General features: G+C 57.5%; 1 protein-coding gene across 1 annotated transcript; it reads left to right on the top strand.

Annotated features, from left to right (window-relative positions):
• The first annotated feature begins 53 nt into the window (after window positions 1-53).
• PLA2G2D (phospholipase A2 group IID) lies at window positions 54-7,272 on the top strand. The gene is made up of 4 exons (XM_062193134.1): window positions 54-93; window positions 5,262-5,406; window positions 5,824-5,933; window positions 7,127-7,272. The coding sequence occupies exons 1-4, from the start codon at window positions 54-56 to the stop codon at window positions 7,270-7,272; spliced, it is 441 nt and encodes a 146-aa protein (XP_062049118.1).
• The last annotated feature ends 14,372 nt before the right edge of the window (window positions 7,273-21,644 follow it).

The raw sequence follows: 21,644 nt of genomic DNA, 5'->3' as shown, positions 1-21,644 counted from the left end.
GCCTGCGTGCAAGGGGACTTCCAGCGGCCACTGCACTGCTCGGGGCCGGGGTCATGGAGCTTCCTCTGCTGTGCGGGCTACTGGTGATGGCTGGTGAGTCAGGCCAGGACCCACAGCTGGGAGGGGAAGGTGGGATGCTGGGAAGCCCTGGGCTCGCTTCCCCGGACTGGGCTGCCGTTGCTCTGGTCCCCAGTGCCCTGGTTCCCTAGACACTTCTGCTTCTCACCTAGATGCCAGGCCCCTGGGATGGTGGCTTCAGCCAGAGAGCTCTGGGGGTCCCTCTGGCTGCCGTGATGGCGGGGAGCTAGGAGTCCAGCCCCTGGGCCTGCTGGGCTGCTGGTTGTGGTGCCCGGGACACAGATTACAGAAGTGGGTGCCCCATCTCCCGTCGCCCACCGTCTCTCTGCCCATTTTACAGATGAGAATGCAGAGGGGTTGGGTGTGATCCTTCACATTAGCACAGTCCTCTGTTTCTAGAACCCTTTCACGTTCATTGTCCTCTTTGCGCTTGGGAAGAGAGTTCTTTATTTATTTTTTTTTTTCAAGATTCATTGATTTATTTGAAGGGAAGAGAGAGAGAGAGAAAGAGAGAGAGAGATTTCTTCTATCCACTGGTTCACTCCCCAAATGGCCTCAATGACCAGGGCACATCTAGGCAGAGGCCAGGAGCCTGGAACTCCAGCCGGGTCTCCCACTTGGGTGACGGGGGCCCAAGCACTCGGGGCCATCTTCCGCTGCTTTAGCAGGGAACTGGGTCGGAAGCAGAGCAGCCAGGACTGGAACCTGTGCTCTGATATGATACAGGATGCTGGCGTCGCGGGCGGTGGCTTAGCTTGCTGTGCGATGACGTTGGCCCCTGGGAGCAGGGTTCTGTTGGTCATGGTAGTGGGGGACAGAGTCCACCCCGTGTTTAGCAGATGAGATGGCAAATTGTAAGCAAACTGGCTTACTCACCTCAAAACAGGAGATTGTTGGAGAGATTTGCATTTGTAAAAAGTGGCCTTGGCCATCACCGCGGCTCAATAGGCTAATCCCCCGCCTGCGGCGCCGGCACCCCGGGTTCTAGTGCTGGTCAGGGTGCCGGATTCTGTCCTGGTTGCCCCTCTTCCAGGCCAGCTCTCTGCTGTGGCCTGGGAGTGCCACGGAGGATGGCCCAAGTCCTTGGGCCCTGCACCTGCATGGGAGACCAGGAGAAGCACCTGGCTCCTGGCTTCGGATCAGCACGATGCGCTGGCCGCAGCGGCCATTGGAGGGTGAACCAACGGCAAAAAGGAAGACCTTTCTCTCTGTCTCTCTCTCTCACTATCCACTCTGCCTGTCAAAAAAAAAGAGTGGTCTTGTGTTATTCTGGGCTTCTCCAGAGAAAGCCTTCTTCAGAGGTATAGTGAAATCCATTAGGAGATTTGCGATCAGTTACAGAAATTCATCCCTCAGATGTAAAGACAAAGTGCGCTGCGGTGTGGGCGAAGCTGCCGCCTCCGACGCTGGCAACCACAAGGAAGGGCACCTCCTGGAGTCCCAGCTGCTCTGCTTCCCATGCGGCTCCCTGCTCATGTGCCTGGGAAAACAGCAGAGGGTGATCCGAGCACTTGGGCTTCTGCTACCCACAGGGGAGACCCAGACGGAGTTCCAGGTTCCCGGCTTCAGCCTTGGCCAACCCTGGCTGTTGTGGCCATCTGGGGGGTGAGCCAGTAGATAGAAAATCTTTCTCTCCCTGTCTCTCTCTCTGTTTCTCTCCCACTCCCTCTCTCTCCCTCTCTCTCTCTCTCTGTCTCCACCCCCTGCCCCATCCCATCTCTCCCTCTCTCTGTAACTCTGCCTTTCAAATAAGATAAACCAGTCTTTTAAAAAGAAGCAGCAGCAATATGCCACGGGGAATCAGATGCATTGGCCCTGTAGTCATCTGGCAGTGTGACCTTGGCCAAGACACCCAACCTCTCTACACTCTCATCTGTGAAATGGGCACCATTGCATGCTGTTCACAGGATTCTAGGACGGGCTCTCGTGAGGGATCAGACACAAAGAGCTGAGCAGGTGTCGGGAATGGCAAGGGGGCAGTGGCTTCTCACGTGGTGCTGCACAGAAAATGGTAGTGATTGCCTCTCTGCCCTCGCCTGGGAGAAGGGGCTCCGTCCCGTGGAGTGGCAGCCAAAGGATGAGAAAAGCAACCGAGGCAGGAAGCGCAGGCAAGCTCAGCCAGCGCCCCGAAGGCTGCATCCCTTGCTTGGGCTGGGTTCGCCTCCCTCCGAAGTCACGAGATGTGAGACCACCCCACAGCGCCCTGAGTCCTAGGCTGCCGCGGGCGGGCACCTCACTTTGCTATGAGTTTGGCCTAAGTCTCTGAGCTGTGATTGAAGGGGTGAGATTATAGACAAGAAGGGGGACAGGGGCACCCGGAAAGGCAAGATTCTGCACTCAGGTCTCTGGTCTACAAGATGGATTCTCTCTCTCTCTCTCTCCAATTCATTTTTCCCTGGAGTGCCTAAACACGGAATGCAGGAGACTCCAGCGGGCCTGGGTCATCAGCGCCACAGTTAGGCTTGGCAGTGTTTCCTCCTAGTGTCCCATGCAGCTGGAGCCACCACGCCAGTTGGGGGTGGCAACGGGAGGCGACACGCCAGTACAGCTGTCATATACAGGCCAAGGCCACCTGCCCGGGATCTTGATCTCTCTCTGCCCCGACCCGAGTTGCTCCCAATCTCCGCCTCCGCCAACCTGGGGCTCACCTCCTACTTCCTACTCACTTGGTATTAGGTGCGCTCAGCATGACCTCCTGTGCCTGAGCTTGGGGGCGGGAGAACGTGCGTGCCCTGTGTTCTTGAAGAACCTCTTGGGTTCCGTGTCCAGCCCCTTGTCGCCTTGTTGTCTGTTTCTCCAACCTGCCTGGACCCCTTGATGCAATATCCTAACTCAGCACCACGCACGCTTCCCCTCCCACCAGGCGAGTTCTCACCAGCAGCCGTTGGGTCTGGAATGCAGGCACTGGTTTCCAAACCCTGCTGCACAAGTGATCTTCAGCACTTGGATTTCCCTGCAGGGTGGGGCAGGAAGAAGAGTGGAAGGGGTGTTCATCCTGTGACGGGCGGGCGGGACCTCCATGCTCAGAGACAGAGGGACCTGGCCTGCCTTGAGTTCCAATTCTGGCTCCATGTATCAGTCACCGTGACCTTGAGCGAGATTCTGAGCCTCTGTCTGCTCATCTGTAGCAAGGGAATCAGAACTAGCATCCATGCCTCTGTCTCTATCTCTGTGCTTTGCAAGAACAAAGCAAAACACAACGGGACAAGGCAGGCATCGAGGCTTAGAGCCTCCACTTCCCATATTGGAGCGCCTGGCTTGAGTCCCGGTTACTCTGCTCGCAACTCAGCTTCTTGTCAATGCTCCCAGGAACTCAGAGTTGCTGCCACTCATGTGGGAGACGCAGAGGAGTTCCCAGCTCCTGACTTCCGCGTGGCCCAGCCCCTGCTACTATGGCCACTTGGGGAGTGAGCCAACAGATGAAGATTCTCTTCTCTCTCTTCCTCTCTCTAGGTCATTCTGCCTTTCAAATAAATCTTTTTTAAAAAACAAGGTAAAGGACAGACAGGGTAGGGAACTGGCCTCACGCCTAAGGTGCTACATCTCCTATCTGGAGTGACGGGAATTGAGTCCCAGTTCTGTGCCCAATGCCAGCTTCCTGCAAATGGGCACCCTAGGAGGCAGCAGGTGGTGGATCCAGCAGCTGGGTTCTTGCCACCCCTGTGGGAGACCTAACTCGAGTTCCTGGCTCCTGGCATCTGCCTGGCCAGCTTTGGCGGTTGTGGGGATTTGGGGAGCAAACAGCAGATAGGACATCCCTCTCTCTCTTTCTCTTTCTCTTTCCCTCTCCAAATAATAAAAAAATTTTAAGAAACCAATGGTGGGGCCGGTGCTGCAGCTCATAGGCTAATCCTCCGCCTGCGGTGCGCCGGCACCCCTGGTTCTAGTCCCAGTCGGGGCACTGGATTCTGTCCCGGTTGCTCCTCTTCCAGGCCAGCTCTCTGCTGTGACCCTGGAAGGCAGTGGAGGATGGCCCAAGTCCTTGGGCCCTGCACCCGCATGGGAGACCAGGAGAAGCACCTGGCTCCTGGCTTCGGATCAGCGCGGTGCGCCGGCAGCGGCAGCCACTGCGGGGTGAACCAACAGAAAAGGAAGACCTTTCTCTCTGTCTCTCTCTCTCACTGTCCACTCTGCCTGTCAAAACAAACAAACAAACAAACAAACAAAACAAAACAAAAAAACAATGGTGGTTTCTTAGTTTTCACAATGCACTGTAATTATGTAGGCCAGTAACACTAGGAGAGACTGGGCGAGGCACGTAGGAGCTCTCTGTGTTATCTATGCAAATTAGCTGTACATCTAGAATTATTTAAAAAGTTACTTGTTATTAATAAGCTCATTTAGAAGTTTATTTATTTAAAAATAGTATTTATCTCATAGGATGATGTCCATGAATTTACAATGCAAAAAGATCCATACTGAGCACTTGATAACTCTCACTATGTATTTTTTAAATTTGAACAATTTTTATTTATTTATTCGAGATGCAGAGAGACAGAGAGTGCCCATTTGTTGGTTCGCTCCTGAAATGCCCACAGTGGCTGGGATCAGGCCAGCCTGAAGCAGGAACCTGGAATTCAATGCAGGTTTCCACGTTGGTGGCAAGAATCCACGTGAGCTATCAGGTGCTGCCTCCCGGGGCTCAGAGCAGATGGCTGGGGTCAGGGGCTAGAGGCGGGACTTGAGCCCAGGGCCACTGGGCCAAGTGCCCACCATCACTCTATTTTTTTTCAAAATAAATTTTATTCTATTTATTTGAAAGGCAGAGTTACAGAGAGATAGATCTTCCATCTACCAGTTCACCCCTTAAAGAGCCACAAGAGCCAGGGCTGGGCCAGGCCAAAGCCAGGAGCTTCTTCTGGGTCTCCCACATGGATGCAGGGGCCCAAGGACCTGGACCATCTTCTGCTGCTTTCCCAGGTGCCTTAGCAGGGAGCTGGATTGGAAGTGGAGTGGCCAGGGCTGGAACCGGCATCCATATAGGGTGCCGGCACTGCAGGTGATGGCTTAACATGTTACACTGCGGCACCAGCCACCATCGCTCTATTTCTAACAGCAGTAGGAGTTGTCATCGTCCTGTCGCCGTCCTCACTCGAGACCCCTCATTTGGGCGGGCAGAGCAGCAGTGCCCCCTGGCCCTCCCAGAGACTCACCCCTTCCCTGGCCCCTTGGCTGCCTGGCAGGTGTGATTCCAAGCCAGGGAGGGATCCTGAACCTGAACAAGATGGTTAAGCAAGTGACCAACAAAACACCCATCCTCGCCTACTGGTACTACGGCTGTCACTGCGGCATCGGTGGCAGAGGCCAGCCCAAGGACGCCACAGACTGGTAACCCCTCCCCAGGCCTGACCCCCACCCCAGGACTCACTCCCTTCTTCTCCACTCCTCCATTCACCGAGCGGATTCATACTGACCCTGGGGTCAGCCAGGCCTGGGCCCGCTCCCCTGAGCTACAGCTCACAGGCCGTGTGAGCTGGGGCAAGTGGCCTGACCTCTCTGTGCCTTGGTTTCTTCATCTGTGCAATGGGGCTAATACCAGCACCTGCATCACAGGGTGGTTGTGAGGATGAGAGGGTGTGTGGAGAAAGCAGAGGCCAGGACATTCTCAGTGAGTGTTAGCTCCTGGCTTCATGGGAAGGCTGGACACCTGCAGGCCTTGGCTCTTCCCCACTGGGCAGCTGGGGGCAGACAGAGCCCCGAGTCGGCGGGGGCCCCTGCCCCCCCATACCCACGCTCCCCCTGCAGGTGCTGCCGGGTCCACGACTGTTGCTACGCCAACCTGAAGAAGACCCACGGCTGCCGCGTGCTCACGGACAGCTACAGATACACCTTTGCCGAGGGCCACGTCCAGTGCTGTGAGTGTGGGGCCCTCGTCGCTGGCACAGGCTGGGTGACCGTGCAGCCGCCCAGCCTCTCTGTTCTCAGGGGTTCTGGGGCAGCAGCTGGGCTGGGTTGGGCGTAGTGGAGGTGGGGGGAGGGCCTCCAGCATCCGGAAGCCGGGCCCACCACTGCCAGCCCTGTGACCACAAACGACGGTGGCCTGAGCTCGCTGAATCTCAGCATCGTGTGTCATCTCCCTTGTCGAGTTACAGCGGGAATGAGCGGGAGACCGGAGTGAGCCTCCCCCGGGGACATGGGCGCACTCTGAACCACGCGGGGGCCTGGGCCATCGCCTTCGCTTGCCTAGGTGTCAGTTCTGGGAACAGCCCAGAGAGGGTGCAGCAAAACCCTGGGGACCTCCATCTCGCACACCAGGAACCCAAACCAGGCTGGGGGAGTGTTTGCTGAGGGGTCACGGGCCTGCAAATGACAGTCTGGCCCCGAACCCAGGCCCCCTAGTCCCTGCGGCAGGGCCGGCCTTGGCAGCTTGGAGAAAAACAGCAGGTCCCAGGGCTGGGAGTCCAAAGGGCTGATGGTAGCACTGGCTGTTGTCCGGGAGGGCGTCATAATAATGTCCACACTTACTGTGTGCCTAGAGTGTGCCTTCCTACAACAGCCCCTAGGGGGAGCTCTTATCCCCACTTTGCAGAAACTGGAGCTCCGAGGTCCCCCCTCCCTGCAGTCTTTGCACACACTGTTCCACTTGCCCGGAACCGCTCGGCCTCCAGCCCAGCCCAGCTTTCTGGAGGACCCTTCGGATCTCAGCTCAGTGGCTCCCTGACGCACTGGCGTGATCTCACAGTCCTGCATCTTCCCTGCTTCCCATGGCCCAGGTTGCTTATTCGCAGGGCTCCAATATCTGCTTCCCCCAGTGTCCCTTGTGTTGAGTCCTCTTGGGTGCTCGGTAAGTGCTCAGAGAATGGGGAGTAGCTAAGCAGAGGAGCAAGGGTGCACAGGGGGACCAAGTGCTTGGACCCCTGCCACCCATGTGGGAGATCCACATCGCGTTCCTGGCTCGTGGCTTCATCCTGGCCCAGGGTTGTGCAGCGAGAGTCAAGGCTGCTGGGCTGGGTTCTTCCAAAACTGAGTGGGGGCTGCACTGCCTCCAGAGGTCCAAGCCCTGCACCAGGGAGGGAGACAGACACCAAGCCCGCCTCTCCCCCCACAGCGGACAAGGGGAGCTGGTGTGAGCAGCAGCTGTGTGCCTGTGACAAGGAGGTGGCCCTCTGCTTCAAGCGCAACCTGGACACCTACCAGAAGCACCTGCGTTTCTACTGGCCGCCCCGCTGCCACGGCCAGGCCCCTGAGTGTTAGCAGAAGCCTCCCCGTCTGCTCCACCAAGACCCACTTTGCCCCACCCCCGCCCCCACCTGCCAGGGGCCACCATGGCCTGCAGACAGTAACACCATGGAGAGGCGCAGGTGTGTTGCAAGGGTTCAGCCTCTACTTGCGACGCTTACATCCCATTGTCAAGCCCCAGTTTAAGTCCTAGCTGTGCTGCTTCTGATCCAGCTCCCTGGGTACTCGATAACTTGAGTACTTAGACCCCTGCCACCCATGTGGAAGACTTAGATTATGTTCCTGGCTCCTGGCTTCATCCTGGCCCAGCCTTGGCTGTTGCAGGCATTTGGGGAGTGAACCATGCAATGGAAGATCTCTCTCTCTCTCTCTCTCTCTCTGTGTGTGTCTCCCACTATCTCTGTCTCTCCCACTCTCTGTTTCTCAAATAAATAAGTAAATCTAACACGCACACACGCACACACACAGGCACCATGAGAGGGGTAACTGCCCAGCCCCTCACCTCTGCAGTTTCCCAGAATTCTCCGGGATCCGGCGCCACCATGCCCCAGAGGCTCCTCCTGGAGCCACCACTCGGCTTCCTGTCTTCCCCTGGCCTGGCCTGTTTTCCTGGTTCCCTGCAGGTTTCCGCAGAGAGCACTCCCTCAATAAATCAATTGCGTAAGACGCTCTCTGGGGCCTTGCGTACCGGGCACCTGGCTTCCGACGGCTCCCTGTCTCACCGAAAGACCCACACTCTGTCACTCACGCTGGATGAGCTATGCTGCAAGTCAGAGGGCAGAGGCTCCCGGGACCACCCACACTCTGCAGTCGGTGACACACATCCGTGTGACGGCTGACAGGGCTGTTGTCCTGAAACTCCGTGGCTTGGGGGAAGCAGTCTAACAGGAATTAAGAACTCTGGGCTCTAGGTTCAGGTTCCCATTCTGTGTCCCACTCTCGGGGCGGGGTGGGGGGATATTGGTAGGGGGGGAGGGAGGCTGTGCTAGAATCTATTTTTTATCTATTCTTCGAGTTATACCACTGACTCCCCATGGACCTTACACAAGGCCATAAGAGTACCCAGCATGAGTACTGAATGAGATTTGTGTAGATCGAGCTCTTAGCTTGCCCAGCAGGGCTCAGACCCCTTCCATGGGCCCCACAGGATGAGTGGCGCTGATACACAGTGACCACCTCCGTCGTCACCTCCGGAGAGGCCAGGAGGAGCGAGTAGTCGATCAGTGATCCCCTCTTCCCACCCAGCTGCAGAGGAGTAGGAATCCACTTGTTCATGACACAGCACCGGGAGCGGGTGACTCCTGTCTGTCCGTCAGAGCTCCCTGGGGCTCGGACATTGTCTTCTTTCTCTCAGTGCTGGCACATGTGGCATTATTGTCCCCATCTTATAACGCAGGGACCCGAGGCGCAGAGCGTGGAGGCGGAGCCACAGCTGTGGCTCAGCCTCTTCCCACTTTGCTGCCAGATCTCATCTCAGATCTTCTCCCAGGGGAGAAGACGCTGTCTCTTCCTTGTGCCCCCTCACTGACCGCAGACCGCCCTCAGGACTGGTCACCCTGAACCAGCGGTGGCCCAAGACCACGGGGTGACCCTGGCTGGTTGAGATGCTTCGGGATTTGTTTCCATCTGAGACGGAGCAGGGTCGGTGTCCGTCCCCTGGGAGGGGGCATCTGATAGAGTCCATGCTGGGTGGGCAAGCCCAGGGCTGAGGACCGAACACGCCTGGTCCCAGGTGGGCACGGTTGGGCGGGGGGGCTGGGCAGTGCTGTGACCACTTCATTGCCTGCCGCAGGCTCAGCACCCAGTGGGTGATCAACAGGTGCTTGCTGAATGAGTGAATGAATGAATGAGTGAAACTCAGATTGCTGAAGCCGCGGGGTCTGGGGTCAGGAAGCAGAATGGTCTAGTGGGGTCTCGGGCAGCCAGGTCTGTGGGTTCCCCCAGCCCTTTTGCACTGAACCAGTTTCTAGTTGTTGAAATCGGACAAGAGGCACCAAGGAAGGAGCAAGTCCCAGGAGAGCGTAGGTGCTCTACCTGCCTCACCCAAAGACCCTGGATGGGAGCCGATGCTGTGGCATAGCTGGTAAGGCCACTGCCTGTATCGGCAGCATCTCACTTGGGCACTGGTTCAAGTCCCAGCCGCTCTACTTCCCATCCAGCTCTCTGCTATGGCCTGGGACAGCAGCAGAAGATGGCCTGAGTGCTTGGCTCCCTGCCACCCACATGGGAGACCTGAATGAAGATCCTGGCTCCTGGCTCTGGCCTGGTCCAGCCATAGCCATTGTGGCCATCTGGGGAGTGAACCAGTGGATGGAAGACCTCTCTCTCTCTCCCTCTCTCTCTCTCTCTCTCTCTCTCTCTTTCTTGCTCTCTGTAATTCAGCCTTTCAAATAAACAAATGTTGAAACAAACAAAACGGGGCTGAAGGAGGCAGAGCCGGGAGGGTGCCCCAGCCCTGCTTCCTGCTGGCTGGGGCTCGAAGTGACCCCTGGGGCTGGGGGGGGGGGGGCAGAGGCCACTGGACACCTGTGCTGTGCCCCCAGCTTCCGCACGACCTCAGGACGCTAGGGTTGGCACCCGTGTTTTGCAGCTGCAGAAACTGAACCTCCCCAGTGAGTCACTTGCTGATGGGAGCCAGGGCTGGAATTTGAACTCAGGTCTCTCTGGCCCCAGGGCCCTGTCCCACCCTACCTCCCACACTGCTACCCAGCTTGTCCCTGCCCCAGCCCTGGGGGCCCCTGGAGGGGGTGGGGGATGGGATGCTCTCAGGGACCACACAGTGGGGGCAGGGTGCGCAGAAGGCAGAATGCTGGGGGAAAGGGTGATCACCCCCACCCCAGGAGAGTCCTCAGGGCTAGGAGACTTCCTGCCCCCTTGGCCCCTTCCTACCCATGGGCCACCGGGTCCAGGGAGCACTGCGGGGACAGAGTGGTGGCCAGGGTGTCTCGGCGTCCAGCTCGGTTTGTGCAGCTGGGTCCTGCTCTCCAAACCCCACGTCCCGTCACCCTCCTGGCCCTGGCAGGGGTGTGCAGGGGCGGCTGGGCGCCGCTGCTGCCCACACCTGCCTCAGTGTCGCCGCGAGGGAGACCGGGGGACAGTCACATTCGGTGGGGTCCCTGGCAGCCTTGCTCACTCCTGAGGTCAGTCCTGGAGCCATCCTGACCCCAGCGCCGCCAGGACAGCCCAGCGTGGGGACCTGGCTTGCTCTCTCCCACTTCCAATCCTGTCTTGCTTTGTGTGTGTGCACGTGTGTGTATGTGTGTGCACGCATAGGTATGCCTGTGTGTGTGTGCGTGCATGAGTGTTCGAAGAAATAAAGAGGAGGCTTTGAGATAATTCGAGAAAGCTCAAAGCAGGTCCGAGAAGCCAGCCAAGGGGCCTCCCTGTCCCCTTCAGCTTCAGGTTCCCGGCCAGGACTTCTGCATCCTGAGGGGCTGCCTCTCTGGCAAGACTGGCCCCGCCCCCTCCAGAGCTGGTCACCCCCCATTGCCTTAACCCAGCTTACTAGATAGATAGATAGACAGATAGATAGACAGATAGCTAGACAGAGATAGAGCTATAGATATAACATTCCAGAGACAAGGACAGATACACACACCAAGAGCAAACTCCCACCGAGCCCTCCCCCCTGGAGGGTGGGCCAACAGCCCTCTGCCCGGCACACCTGCTCCCAGGAGACCCCTGCAGTGAGAGTGTGTCCTCCAGGTGGGCTGTCCCTCCTGGGGCTCCCAGCAGGGCCTGGGCCTGGGCTGTGGCTGGAGGGAAGCCGTCCCTTCCCCTGCCCAGGAACCCTGGGCGGTCCCAGCTCTGCCGCTGGCCTGTGGGGGGTGGCCCTCCCCAGCCCCGCCCACGGGAACTGCAGAGGGGGAGGAGGAGCCGGCCTGGGGTCCTGCCGAGACCCTCACATTCATCTCTCGTCTGAGCTGGGTAGTGTGCAGCTCTGCCGGATCAGTGCTCTTGTCCCCATTTCACAGATGGGGACAGAGGCCCTGTACAACAGCCCCTCAAACCTCATGGGAGGTGTGGCTCTAGGACCCCCAAGCCTGGGTGTGCTCCCCCACGGCACAGAAAGCCAACGGCTGGCATCGGGGTGGCACAGGATGGGATTGTCACCTGTTATAGGCAGGGCAAGGAGCCGGCAGCTATGGCTTAATCCTGGGCTCCCCGAGGGGTGGGGGAGGTTCTTGTACATTTCCATGGGGCTGAGAGGTGCACGGCCCCTGCGGCATAGGGGTTGGAGCTGGAGGCCTCCGAGAATCAGCGGCGCAGTGGCAGTCTGGCCCTCCCCGACCTGCCTAAAGGCAGGGCGGCAGGTCCCCCGGAGGGGCTGCCCTGCCCTCCCGAGTCCCCGGAGGGGAGAGCCGTTCTCGTCATCAGAGAAGGGAGCTGGCACGCGATGAGTTTGCATAAACAGACCCCACATCCTCCGTTGGTTCCCATGTGTTTCCTGCTCATTTTCCTCACACTTTACTGTCCCTTGGAGCCCAAATTCCCATCTTTTTTTTTTTTTAAAGAAGGCAGGTAAGCCCTGCGTCTGACTGCTTTTTTTTGTTTGACTGCTTTTCTGTGAATGCCCGTGCATGTGGATATTAATAAAAACTGCGTAGTTTCTCTTTTCTTAGTTTAATTTGCAGGCCCCCGTGACTAAGCCCAAGAGGGTGGAGGGAAACTTTTTCTTCCCCATCAGTGGCCAAAGTGAAAAGGCTCAGATAACGTGAGAAAAGAAAAAACTGGCGTGGACCACAGCCTGTCCATCTTAACTCTGGGGAGGAAGGTAGGCAGGAGAAGTACTCTAGGTCGCAGCAAACAGTGTGGGCTGTGAGCCCCACACCCAGGGCTGCTGGAACTGGGGTCCCCTGACTGCTGGCCGTGGGCTCTTGGGGACAAGCATGGCAACTCTTGAGCATCAGTTTCTTTACCTTTGCCACAGGAATCATCGCGTGGTCTTCACGGGTGTTGTAAGGGACGAGTGACAGATGCCTGGGAGCACCGGGCTTGCTGTCGGGTGGGGAAACAGACCCAGTCCGGGGCACTGTTCCTGCAGCGGCGTGGTTCTTCTGGGTACGACCACAAGTGGCAGCAGCCGTGGCTGCCGTGGCACAGCAGCCGTGGCGGCAGTTACTGATGCTCCCTGCTTTGCCCCCACAGAGCTCATCCTCACCCAGGGCAGCCAAGGGAACCCACGGCCCAATCCAGCAGAGGCAGCAGCCTCTCCCTCTACGTCACCCAGGGGTGTCTCTGTGGCTCGGGGGCCAGGACAGCCTGTGGGAGCCCCCGGCCAGGAGCTGCCCTGCGTGGGACAGCAGCCACACTGGCCTGGGCCCCAGTGGGGCAGGGGTGGTCCCTGCCCCGGCACAGCAGGGGGCCCTGGGGTTCCAACTCTGTGCCTAGCAGCCACGGCCCCAGGAACAGACTCCCTGCCCTGAGCCTTAGTCTCTTCACGCCTAAGAAGGGACCCCCGTAGCACTCCCGCACAGGGTTAACACGATCCGGGTTCAAGTCCCGCCTCCAGCACCGGCGTGGGGGAGCCTAAGCTGGATGCTCGCTCCACTCTGAACAGGGGTATTGCGAGGCTGGACGTGGGGCCTGGGTTTGGAAACCCCGAGACTCATCACGTGTGGACAAGTCTGGGGAGCTCTACGCAGAGGGCAGGTGCACGAGCCAAAGTTCTAGAACTCTCCCTGGATGTGCCAGGGGACAGCACAGCTGTTGGGAGGAGGAGGGGCATCGGGAAGGTAAAGTAGGCTCCAGGTTCACACCTGGAAAGTTTATTGGAAACCTGAGTAATCTCAGCGTCCGGCAGCTGCCTCGCTTTGGTTTGTAGGAAACCAGTGACGCAAGATCCAGAGTTTGCTCCGTCAGCAGTTAGCCACGGCAGCTGTACGGATTTCAGGTTCTCTGAGTCAGGGCTGCTCGAACCCCAGACGTGGGTTGTTTGCAGGGTCTTAGCGTCTGCCACCGTGGAATCGTGGCGAGGCGAGACTTTGAGATGCAACTTCTCTCTCTCTCTGTAAGGTGCACCTCCCCCTTTCTCCAGCTCTGTGCTGGGCCAGGAACGGGGGCAGCTGTAGGAGGGTGTGGGGGTCCTACCACTGTGACCTGGAGTCATCCAGAAGACGGTCACACAGTGGCAAGGGCGCTCAAAACTGTAGGGAGGTGAGTGGCACGTGTTAGGAAAATGTTGTTATAAAAGGTGAAGAGACAAGGCTGGCGCCGTGGCGCAGTAGGTTAATCCTCCGCCTGTGGCACTGGCATCCCATATGGGCGCCTGTTCGAGTCCTGGCTGCTCCTCTTCCAATCCAGCTCTCTGCTGTGGCCTGGGAAAGCAACAGAAGATGACCCAAGTTCTTGGGCCCCTGCACCCGTGTGGGAGACTGGAAAGAAGCTCCTGGCTCCTGGCTTTGGACCGACCCAGCCCCAGCCATTGCAGCCATTTGGAGAGTGAACCAGCAGGTGGAAGACCTCTCTCTGTCTCTCTGCCTCTGGCTTTCCTTCTCTGTAACTCTGACTTTCAAATAAATAAATGACCCAGACAGCCTCCCCGCACCTGTCTCTGCCCCCGGTGTCCCTACGGCTGACTGCTGGCTGCATTACTGGAGTGCTGCTTTAGAATACAGATCCCCAGGCCCTGCGGCAGCCACAGCTCTGATTCACTGGGCTTTCCAAGGCAGTCCTTCCACCTGTCCGGGCCTGGGCAGCCTTTGAGCTCATCAGAGTTTCTCTGGACAGGGTTTTCCCTCTCGGCACGGCCCCCATTCTCCACCCTCTCCGTGCCAACAGAGATCATGCTGTGCCCCTGAACTTGGGTTCTCTGAGCAGGACAGACAGGGCTGAGACTGTGGGTACTGGGCCTTTCCTATGCAGCGCACCGCACAGCTTGCTGTAGCGTGATGGGGTACAGGGTGCCTGGCGGGCACCTGTAGGCAACAGCCTTGGGGTCCAGCTCAACATTCCCTGGCCACAGGAGGGTACTCGATGTCCCCGTGTGTCCTTTCCCTAGACTGAGCCTCTTGAGGGGTGACTGATCAGAAGTGGGGTCCCCGACGCCTAGCCCAGGCCTCGCATGCAGACATCTGTGTTGAAGGCCTGACCCTGGGTGTTTGGGAGCTCAGTAGGGGCAGGGCGCCCTCTGCTGGGGAAGCTGGGAAAGACCGTTCAGGAGGAAGGTGGTGGCCAGGTGCGGCGCTGGGCAGGTTTTTGCAGGTGGAGCAGATGCTCCCTGCTTAGGGCACCACGCAGGCAAAAGTGAGACGTGTTGTCCGGAGAACAGCTGTGGGGACACTTGCCCGGGCCTGGTTAGGGTTTCGCTCCTGAGGGCCCCGCACCATGCTCCCCTAAATGAGGCCAATACAATGACATCATTGACAGCAGCCCCAAGCAGGGTGGTGGTGTTCGTGGGGGCAGCCAGGAACTCCTAGCTCAGCTCCTAGGTTTGTGCTCAGGGCTGAGGGCTGGCGATCCTCTCCCCGGACATGCGTCATTCGCTGAGCGCCCACAGCAGGCCAGGCACTGCGGGGCACCAGCGTCGTCTCACTCCACACTCCCCATGGCGTCCTGAGGAAGGTGGTGTTAGCCCCTTTGACAGCTTGGGAAACTGAGGCTGCAAGAACTGAAATCACAGGCCTGAGGTCTCACGGCGCGAAAACATCTGGAAGACCGTGTCTGAGTCTAAAACTGTGGTCCAGCAGGCTAAGCTCCGCCTGTGATGCCAGCATCCACTATGAGTGTCAGTTCAAGTCCCGGCTGCTCCACTTCTGATCCAGCTCCCTGCTAATGCTCCTGGGAAGGCAGCGGAAGATGGCCCAAGTGCTTGGGTCCCTGCCACCCTTGTGGGAGACCTGGATGGAGTTCCAGTCTCCTGGCTTCAGCCTGGCCTAGGCCTGGTTGCTTCAGTCATGTGAGGGATGAATCGGCAGATGGCAGACCTCTCTCTGTCCCTCTCTTTCTCTCTCTCTGATGCTCCACCATTTAAATAAATAAAAATTTAAAAGTAAAATAAAATGTGCCCCACACAAGCTCTGCACAGTTTCAACTCAGGGGCTTGGATCTCCGTCCCACTGAGGATCCAGGCCTCTGTGTTCACCTCCAGTCCCTGGGTTGGGTGGTTATTGATTATGTTGGGACTGAAGCTGGCGGAGGCTTGGAGACCCCCAGAGAGAAACCAGGATCTGATTAACGTTTGGAGAGAAGGGTGAGGGAGCCCCAGGGGAGCCCTGGCTGTGGGGTAATTAAGGCCCCGGTGCAGAAGTTGCTGACACCTGAACTTGAGACAGAAGAGCCAAGAGAAACTCTGGCGAGCTCAAAGGCTGCCCAGGCCCGGACAGGTGGAAGGACTGCCTTGGAAAGCCCAGCGAATCAGCGCCGTGGCTGCCGCAGGGCCTGGGAATCTGTATTCTAAAGCAGCACTCCAGTAATGCAGACAGCGGGCCAAGAGTCATGCGAACAAGGGCTTCTCAAAGCCGTTCTGATGGCAACTCCTAGAACGTCACACACACAGGCACACACGCACACACACACAGCCATTGCAGGCACGGCTGCGGGAGCAGCACTGTACCGCAGTCGTCTGTGGACTCAGACACACCCACATACCCACACACCCACGTGTACACACAAGTACGGCCCTCTAGCCAGGGCTGGGGAACCTTTTATCTCCCATGGGCCACTGGGACATTTATAACGTTCACGGGCCACACAGAATGACCAACTGAAAAATCAGCCTGCTGTAGATCTGCTGGATTTTGCCTCCTGCCTGCGGTTGCCTTGGCAATGCCACACCCAGTGATGTCCTGGGCTTCCTGCCGGACAGCCCCTGGGTTCTGTGCCCACTGCTCTGGTTCTATGACCCACGAAGGGACCAGGACTGCACCTGAAAGCACTGTCCTCCCGACCCATGGCGCCTGTGCAGGTGGAAATGCAGAGGCCCAGGAAGGGAAAGGGGCCTGCCAAGTCCACTCCAAGGTCAAGGTCACGACCAGAACCCAGTGTCTAGTTCTTCGTACTTGTACTGCCCCACACTCTGATGTGAGGAACACCTGCGAGGGGTGTGTGCGGTTTCTGAGTGAGGTGGGCTATGAGACCCCACAGTTGGAGAGGGTCTCCTGGGCTCTGGGAGCCAGGGTCAGGAGGTCCCTGAGATGCCCCGGGGCACCTCCAACAGCCACTGGCTTTCACAGAGGCCAGGCTCCCCCACACCATGCTTTATTTTCATTTTATCTTTTTAGAGATTCAGGGGTCAGACTTGCTCTTCTTATATTATTTTTTAAAGATTTATTTATTTGGGGGCCAGTGTTGTGGCATAGTGGGTAAAGCCATTTTTCAAAAGAGGAAACCAAAATTGCCAACAGACACATGAAAAAATGCTCAGGACCACCAGGCGTCAGGGAAATGCAAACCAAACCACAATGAGGTTTTACCTCACCTCAGTTAGAATGGCTCACACACAGAAATCAATAAACAACAAGTGTTGGTGCAGATGTGGGGAAAAAGGTACCCAAATTCACTGTTGGTGGAAATGCAAACTGGTAAAGCCACTATGGAAGACAGTTTGGAGATACCTCAGAAATCTGAATACAGACCTACCATACGACCCAGCCATCCCACTCCCGGGAATTTACCCAAGGGAAGGGAAATCCGTAAACAAAAGTATTATCGGCGCCCCCATGTTTATTGTAGCTCGAGTCACAATAGCTAAGACATGGAATCAACCTAAATGCCCATCAACTGAAGACTGGATAAAGAAATTATAGGATATGTACTCTATAGAATTCTATACAGCAGTAAAAAACAATGAAATCCGGTCATTTACAACAAAATGGGTGAATCTAGAAAACATCATAATTAGTGAAATAAGCCAGTCCCAAAGGGACAAATACCATATGTTCTCCCTGATCTGTGATGACTAATAGAGCACCTAAAACAAAATCTGTAGAAGTGAAATTGACACTTTGAAATGAAATAAATAAATTTTTTAAAAATATTTATTTGAAAGGTAGAGTCACAGAGAGGCGGAGGCAGAGTGAGAGAGGTCTTCCATCTGCTGGTTCACTCCCCAAATGGCCACAGCACCCATGGCTGGACTGGTCTGAAGCCAGGAGCCAGGAGCTTCCTCCAGGTCTCCCACGGGGGTGCAGGGGCCCAAGGACTTGGGTCATCTTCCACTGCTTTCCTAGGCCATAGCAGAGAGTCGGATAGGAAGTGGAGCAGCTGGGACACGAACCAGTGCCCATATGAGAAGCCGGAACTGCAGGCGGTGGCTTTACCCGCTATGCCACAGCGCTGGCCCCCGGAGTGTGTTGATTTTTTTTCTAGCAACAAAACCACACCTGGCCCAGCAGCTGCGGTGGGAGGCACCGCGGGCTGTCGTCTGCAGTATTCCGCTGTCTTTCTCTCTCAGACGTCTGCCTTCTATGCAGGCGGCCAAAGATGCATTCGTGAGAATTTAAAGCCCCGGACTCATCGCTTTCTCTTCCAAGTTCTCCAAACCCTTGGTGTTCTTTCCTTCCACTGAAATGCACTGTGAATCATTTCCGGTCAGGTTTGGGGCCGTGAGGACAAGGCACTTGGATAGGGGTGTGCAGAGGTGATCACTTCGGCAGCTGTTTTATTTCAGCAGGCCCGACACAGGCCGTGCCCTCTTTGCCACCAAAAGCCAGTTTTAAATGCTTTGAAATCAGAAGAGACAAGAAAACCAGTCCCAGATGACTCAGAAGCGAGGCCGACAGCCCATCCTGTGGCTCTGGTCCTCAAATTCTGTGGTAGCCGGGGGTTCAGGCAGGGGCAGGGCTGCCCCGTATGGAGCTCAACCTTTATAGACGGGACTTGACCTTGAGCAGGTGGGCGAGCAGGGTTAGGGCCCTACACAAGGCAGCTTCTTCTGTGCCTGGGGCTGCAGCGTGAAGTTAGCAGAGCACCCTGTCTACAAGGGAATATGGGTGTGTGGGAGGATTGGACACATGGAGACCCCAAGGAGGAGGGGGCGCACGGGGTGAGCCAGAGCCAGGTGGATCTCAAGCCTTGGGCTCCCCACTTCATCACCCTCGGAGAAGCTGGCCCCTCACTTCCCGAACTAAACTCCACTGGCCCCAGGGGAGGAGACAGTGAAGTCAGAGATCAGCAGGTTCACCCCCGCCAGGCCAGCCAGCGGATCCTGGACAAACGTGCATGAGCCTCAGGCAGAGCTGGGGCCCAGCTCTGACTTCCCGAGTGTAGACAGAACACAGCTGCTGCTTTGCGGGTGCCTTCCAAACCTCACACAAGCACCCCCCGGGGCCCTGCCTACCCCGAACTCGGCACGGAAAGGAACTCTGGGAAGCAGATTTTAGCGGCGGTTACACAATCCAAACTTACCACAGCCACCCCGAAGGAACCAAAACGTGTTCTTGTCGCAAGACCTGGCCCGGGCTCCCCTCGCACCATCTGTCCTGCAGCCTAAGAACACGGCTCCACCATCAGGCAGCCGCTTCCCGCCCACTTGTCTTCCTCATCACCTGTGTGGTCTCAGCAGACTACTTCACTTTCCTGAGCTTCAGCCCCACTCCTCCCTGGGTGGAACACCTGCCTGGGTGGGTGGCAGGGCGGCAGAGTGAGGATGACCCTGTCTGTGTGGTGGCCCGCACAGGGAAGGGACCCAGTGCACCTGCTACTGTGTCGTTTCTTCTCTCTCTGCCCTCACTCCTTCCGCCTGGACCCGTGGGCTTCCCCAGACTCCTGTTCAGTTTGGTAACAGCTAGGAGCGAACTCCTCCCCCTCCCGAAGCACACGCCCTCATTGGGGTCGCTCTGCACATGCTCGGAGGAGCACATTTGTAGCGGAAGCCTGGTTTCAGACTGCAGCAGAGAACCTCAGACAATCTGTTTGTGTGGTTTGTGTTCTCTGCCTACTCTTATACAGAGATCTGGCTCGGAGGCATGGTCGGTGCATTGCAGCACTTTCCTTTATTTTTAAAGATGTGTTTATTTAGTTAGAGACACAGAGAGAGAGGCCTTCCACCCACTTCTTCACTCCCCAAGTGGCCGCAATGGCTAGGTCCGAAACAGTCCAAAGCCAGGAATCTGGAACTCCATCCAGGTCTCCTATGTGGGTGCAGGGGCCCCAGCGCCCAGGCCATCACCTGCTGCTTTCCCAGGCACATGAGCAGGGAGCTGGACCGGAAGTGAAGCAGCCAGGATTGGAACCATGCTCGCAGGGGCTTAACCCACCGTGCCACAAGGCCGGCCCCTGCTGCAGCTTCCCGAGAAGGGCAGCCACGCTGCTTTGAGAGGGACCCGCCTTCTCCTGCCGTCCCCGGCAGAGGCAAATCAGCCCGTCTAGAACGCCTCCTCCCAGTCTCAGGCCTCGCTTAGCTTTCCCGGCTTCTTCAGAGCAGCTCACGGCAGCAGACGTGGGTCCAGGGCAGCAGCAGTGGGGTCCTTCCATGGAGGACAAAGCCCGGAGCCCCAGCCAGACTGAAAACCCGGGGGTAGCCCCTGGCCTCCGGAGAGGCAGTTGGAGCCAAGAAGGAATGGACTGCAGTCCAAGGGGTCCTCGGGGGTGAGTCCCTGAACGGCTCGGAGTCCCCTCTTCTCTCTTTGTGGTCAGAGTTGAAGGTCAAGAGGGAGGTGGTTTGGAGCCACTTCTGCTGTGAGTGTGCTGAGCAACCTGGGGAAAGTCTCCCAACCTCTCTGGACCACGATTTTTTGGACTTAAATAAAAGTTCTCCATGGTTCCTTCCAGCTCAGACCCCCATGGGTCACAGCATCCCTCGCCTGTTTTGGCACGATGGCTCTAAGCTGGGGGGCTTTAGCGAGAGCCCCACCTGCCCCTTGACCCCTATGGGGAGAGAGAGAAGCCCACCACCCAGAATGCAGAGACAGGAGAGCAATGGTTTTGGAACAAAGCTTCTCATTTGCCCCACCCACGCATGCTGCACCCGACGCCTCTGAAACACCAGTGCTTTCAAAGCCATCTCAGAAAATCTCGTCGCTGGAGGCTTTTAAATACAGCCCCCTTGTTCTTTAAAAATTGAATTATTTGTAGTCTTTTTCCATTTTTTGAAAGATTTATTTATTGGAAAATTAAAGCCAGAGAGAGAACGAGCCAGAGAGAGAGAGAGAGAGGGGTCTTTCATCCACTGGTTCACTCCCTAGAAGGCTGCAACGACCAGCACTGAGCCAGGCTGAAGCCAGGAGCCAGGAGTTTCATCTGGGTCTCCCCTGTGGGTGGCAGGGCCCCAAGCACTTGGGCCATCTTCCACTGCTTTTCTCAGATCTTTAGCAGGGAGCTGGATCGGAAGTGGGGCAGCCAGGACGCGAACCAGTGCCCATGTGGGATGTCAGTGTAGCAGGTGGTGGCTTTACCTGCTATACCATAATGCCGGCCCCTACAGGGCCTGTGTGTCACGGGGAAAGTCTGGGGTCTTCGGGGTGCAGGAGGCGGGGGCTTCTGTTGGAGAGGACTCTCCACTGTTTGGGACTCCGTCCTCTTCCTGCAGCCTTAGTATCAGATGACCCTTTACAAACGGTAGATGAGCTGCGTCTGTTAATGTCCTTACTTGGTGAAGATAAACCCTGTCGCAGAACCCTAATTTTTTTTAAAATTCCTGCTCAATGCCATGCCGGAAGCTCTGTATCCCCTGGGTGGGCCTGAGGTGGGGTTCAGAAGTTTGATCTCGTGTTACCAGGAACATGATAAATTCTGCTGTCAAGTGACTGAACTTCACCCGAGAGGTTTGGGAACGGCCCCAAGGCCGCTCGCACAGCAGGGGAAGCCAGAGCTGGGGTTCAAGTGCCACCCTCTCTGTGTGAGAGCTGTGGCCACCAGGGTCACCAGTGCATGGAGGACGTGGCCAGGGCTGCAGAGGACCGAAGTGGCAGGGCGGGGAGCCCAAGAGGAGGCCACAGGGAGGACCTGGGGGTATCCGACGCCACCTCCGACTTGGTCGCTGCGGGCCATGTTGGGCTCCTGCCCGGCGGCACAGGGATGCTGACCAGCGCCCGTGTGGATCCGCCAGCCACGGCCGTGAACTTCATCCAGCGTCTGTCTGGCAGGCGTCTGTAGCCACAATTGCTTCTTCTTGTGGAAAACTCCTCTGGGGAAGGGGTCGAGGTGGGTGCAGGCCAAGCCTGTGGTCCTTCCCAGGACAGACCCTGCAGGTGGGAGATGGCTGCCGGTGGGAGCGGAGCGCACCCAGACCCAGAGGTTCCAAGTTCAAGTCCCGGGACCAGAGTCACTCCTAAGGGGCCCTGGGGTGGGTGCTGGGTGGAGCATGGCCCTGGGGCTCCTCCAAGCCCAGGATTCCCACGGAGAAAGCTTGAGGGCACAGCTACGGGAGCCGGCCGTGGGAACCCCGGGGGCAGCCAGGCGGCGGGCAGGGTGGAGGTGGCGGCCTGGCCAGGGCTGGTGGAGATCAG

This window comes from Lepus europaeus, chromosome 5 (assembly GCF_033115175.1).
Source record: "Lepus europaeus isolate LE1 chromosome 5, mLepTim1.pri, whole genome shotgun sequence".
NCBI classification, from domain to species: domain Eukaryota; kingdom Metazoa; phylum Chordata; class Mammalia; order Lagomorpha; family Leporidae; genus Lepus; species Lepus europaeus.
The sequence above is the reverse complement of the archived record's forward strand: the minus strand, read 5'-3'. Positions and strand labels throughout refer to the sequence as shown.

Bases quoted from the DNA above. Each gene is read 5' to 3' on its own strand.
- PLA2G2D (XM_062193134.1), top strand. From the start codon at position 54: ATGGAGCTTCCTCTGCTGTGCGGGCTACTGGTGATGGCTG. The intron at 94-5,261 runs GTGAGTCAGGCC...GCTGCCTGGCAG, and splicing joins CGGGCTACTGGTGATGGCTG to GTGTGATTCCAAGCCAGGGA. The intron at 5,407-5,823 runs GTAACCCCTCCC...CTCCCCCTGCAG, and splicing joins CCCAAGGACGCCACAGACTG to GTGCTGCCGGGTCCACGACT.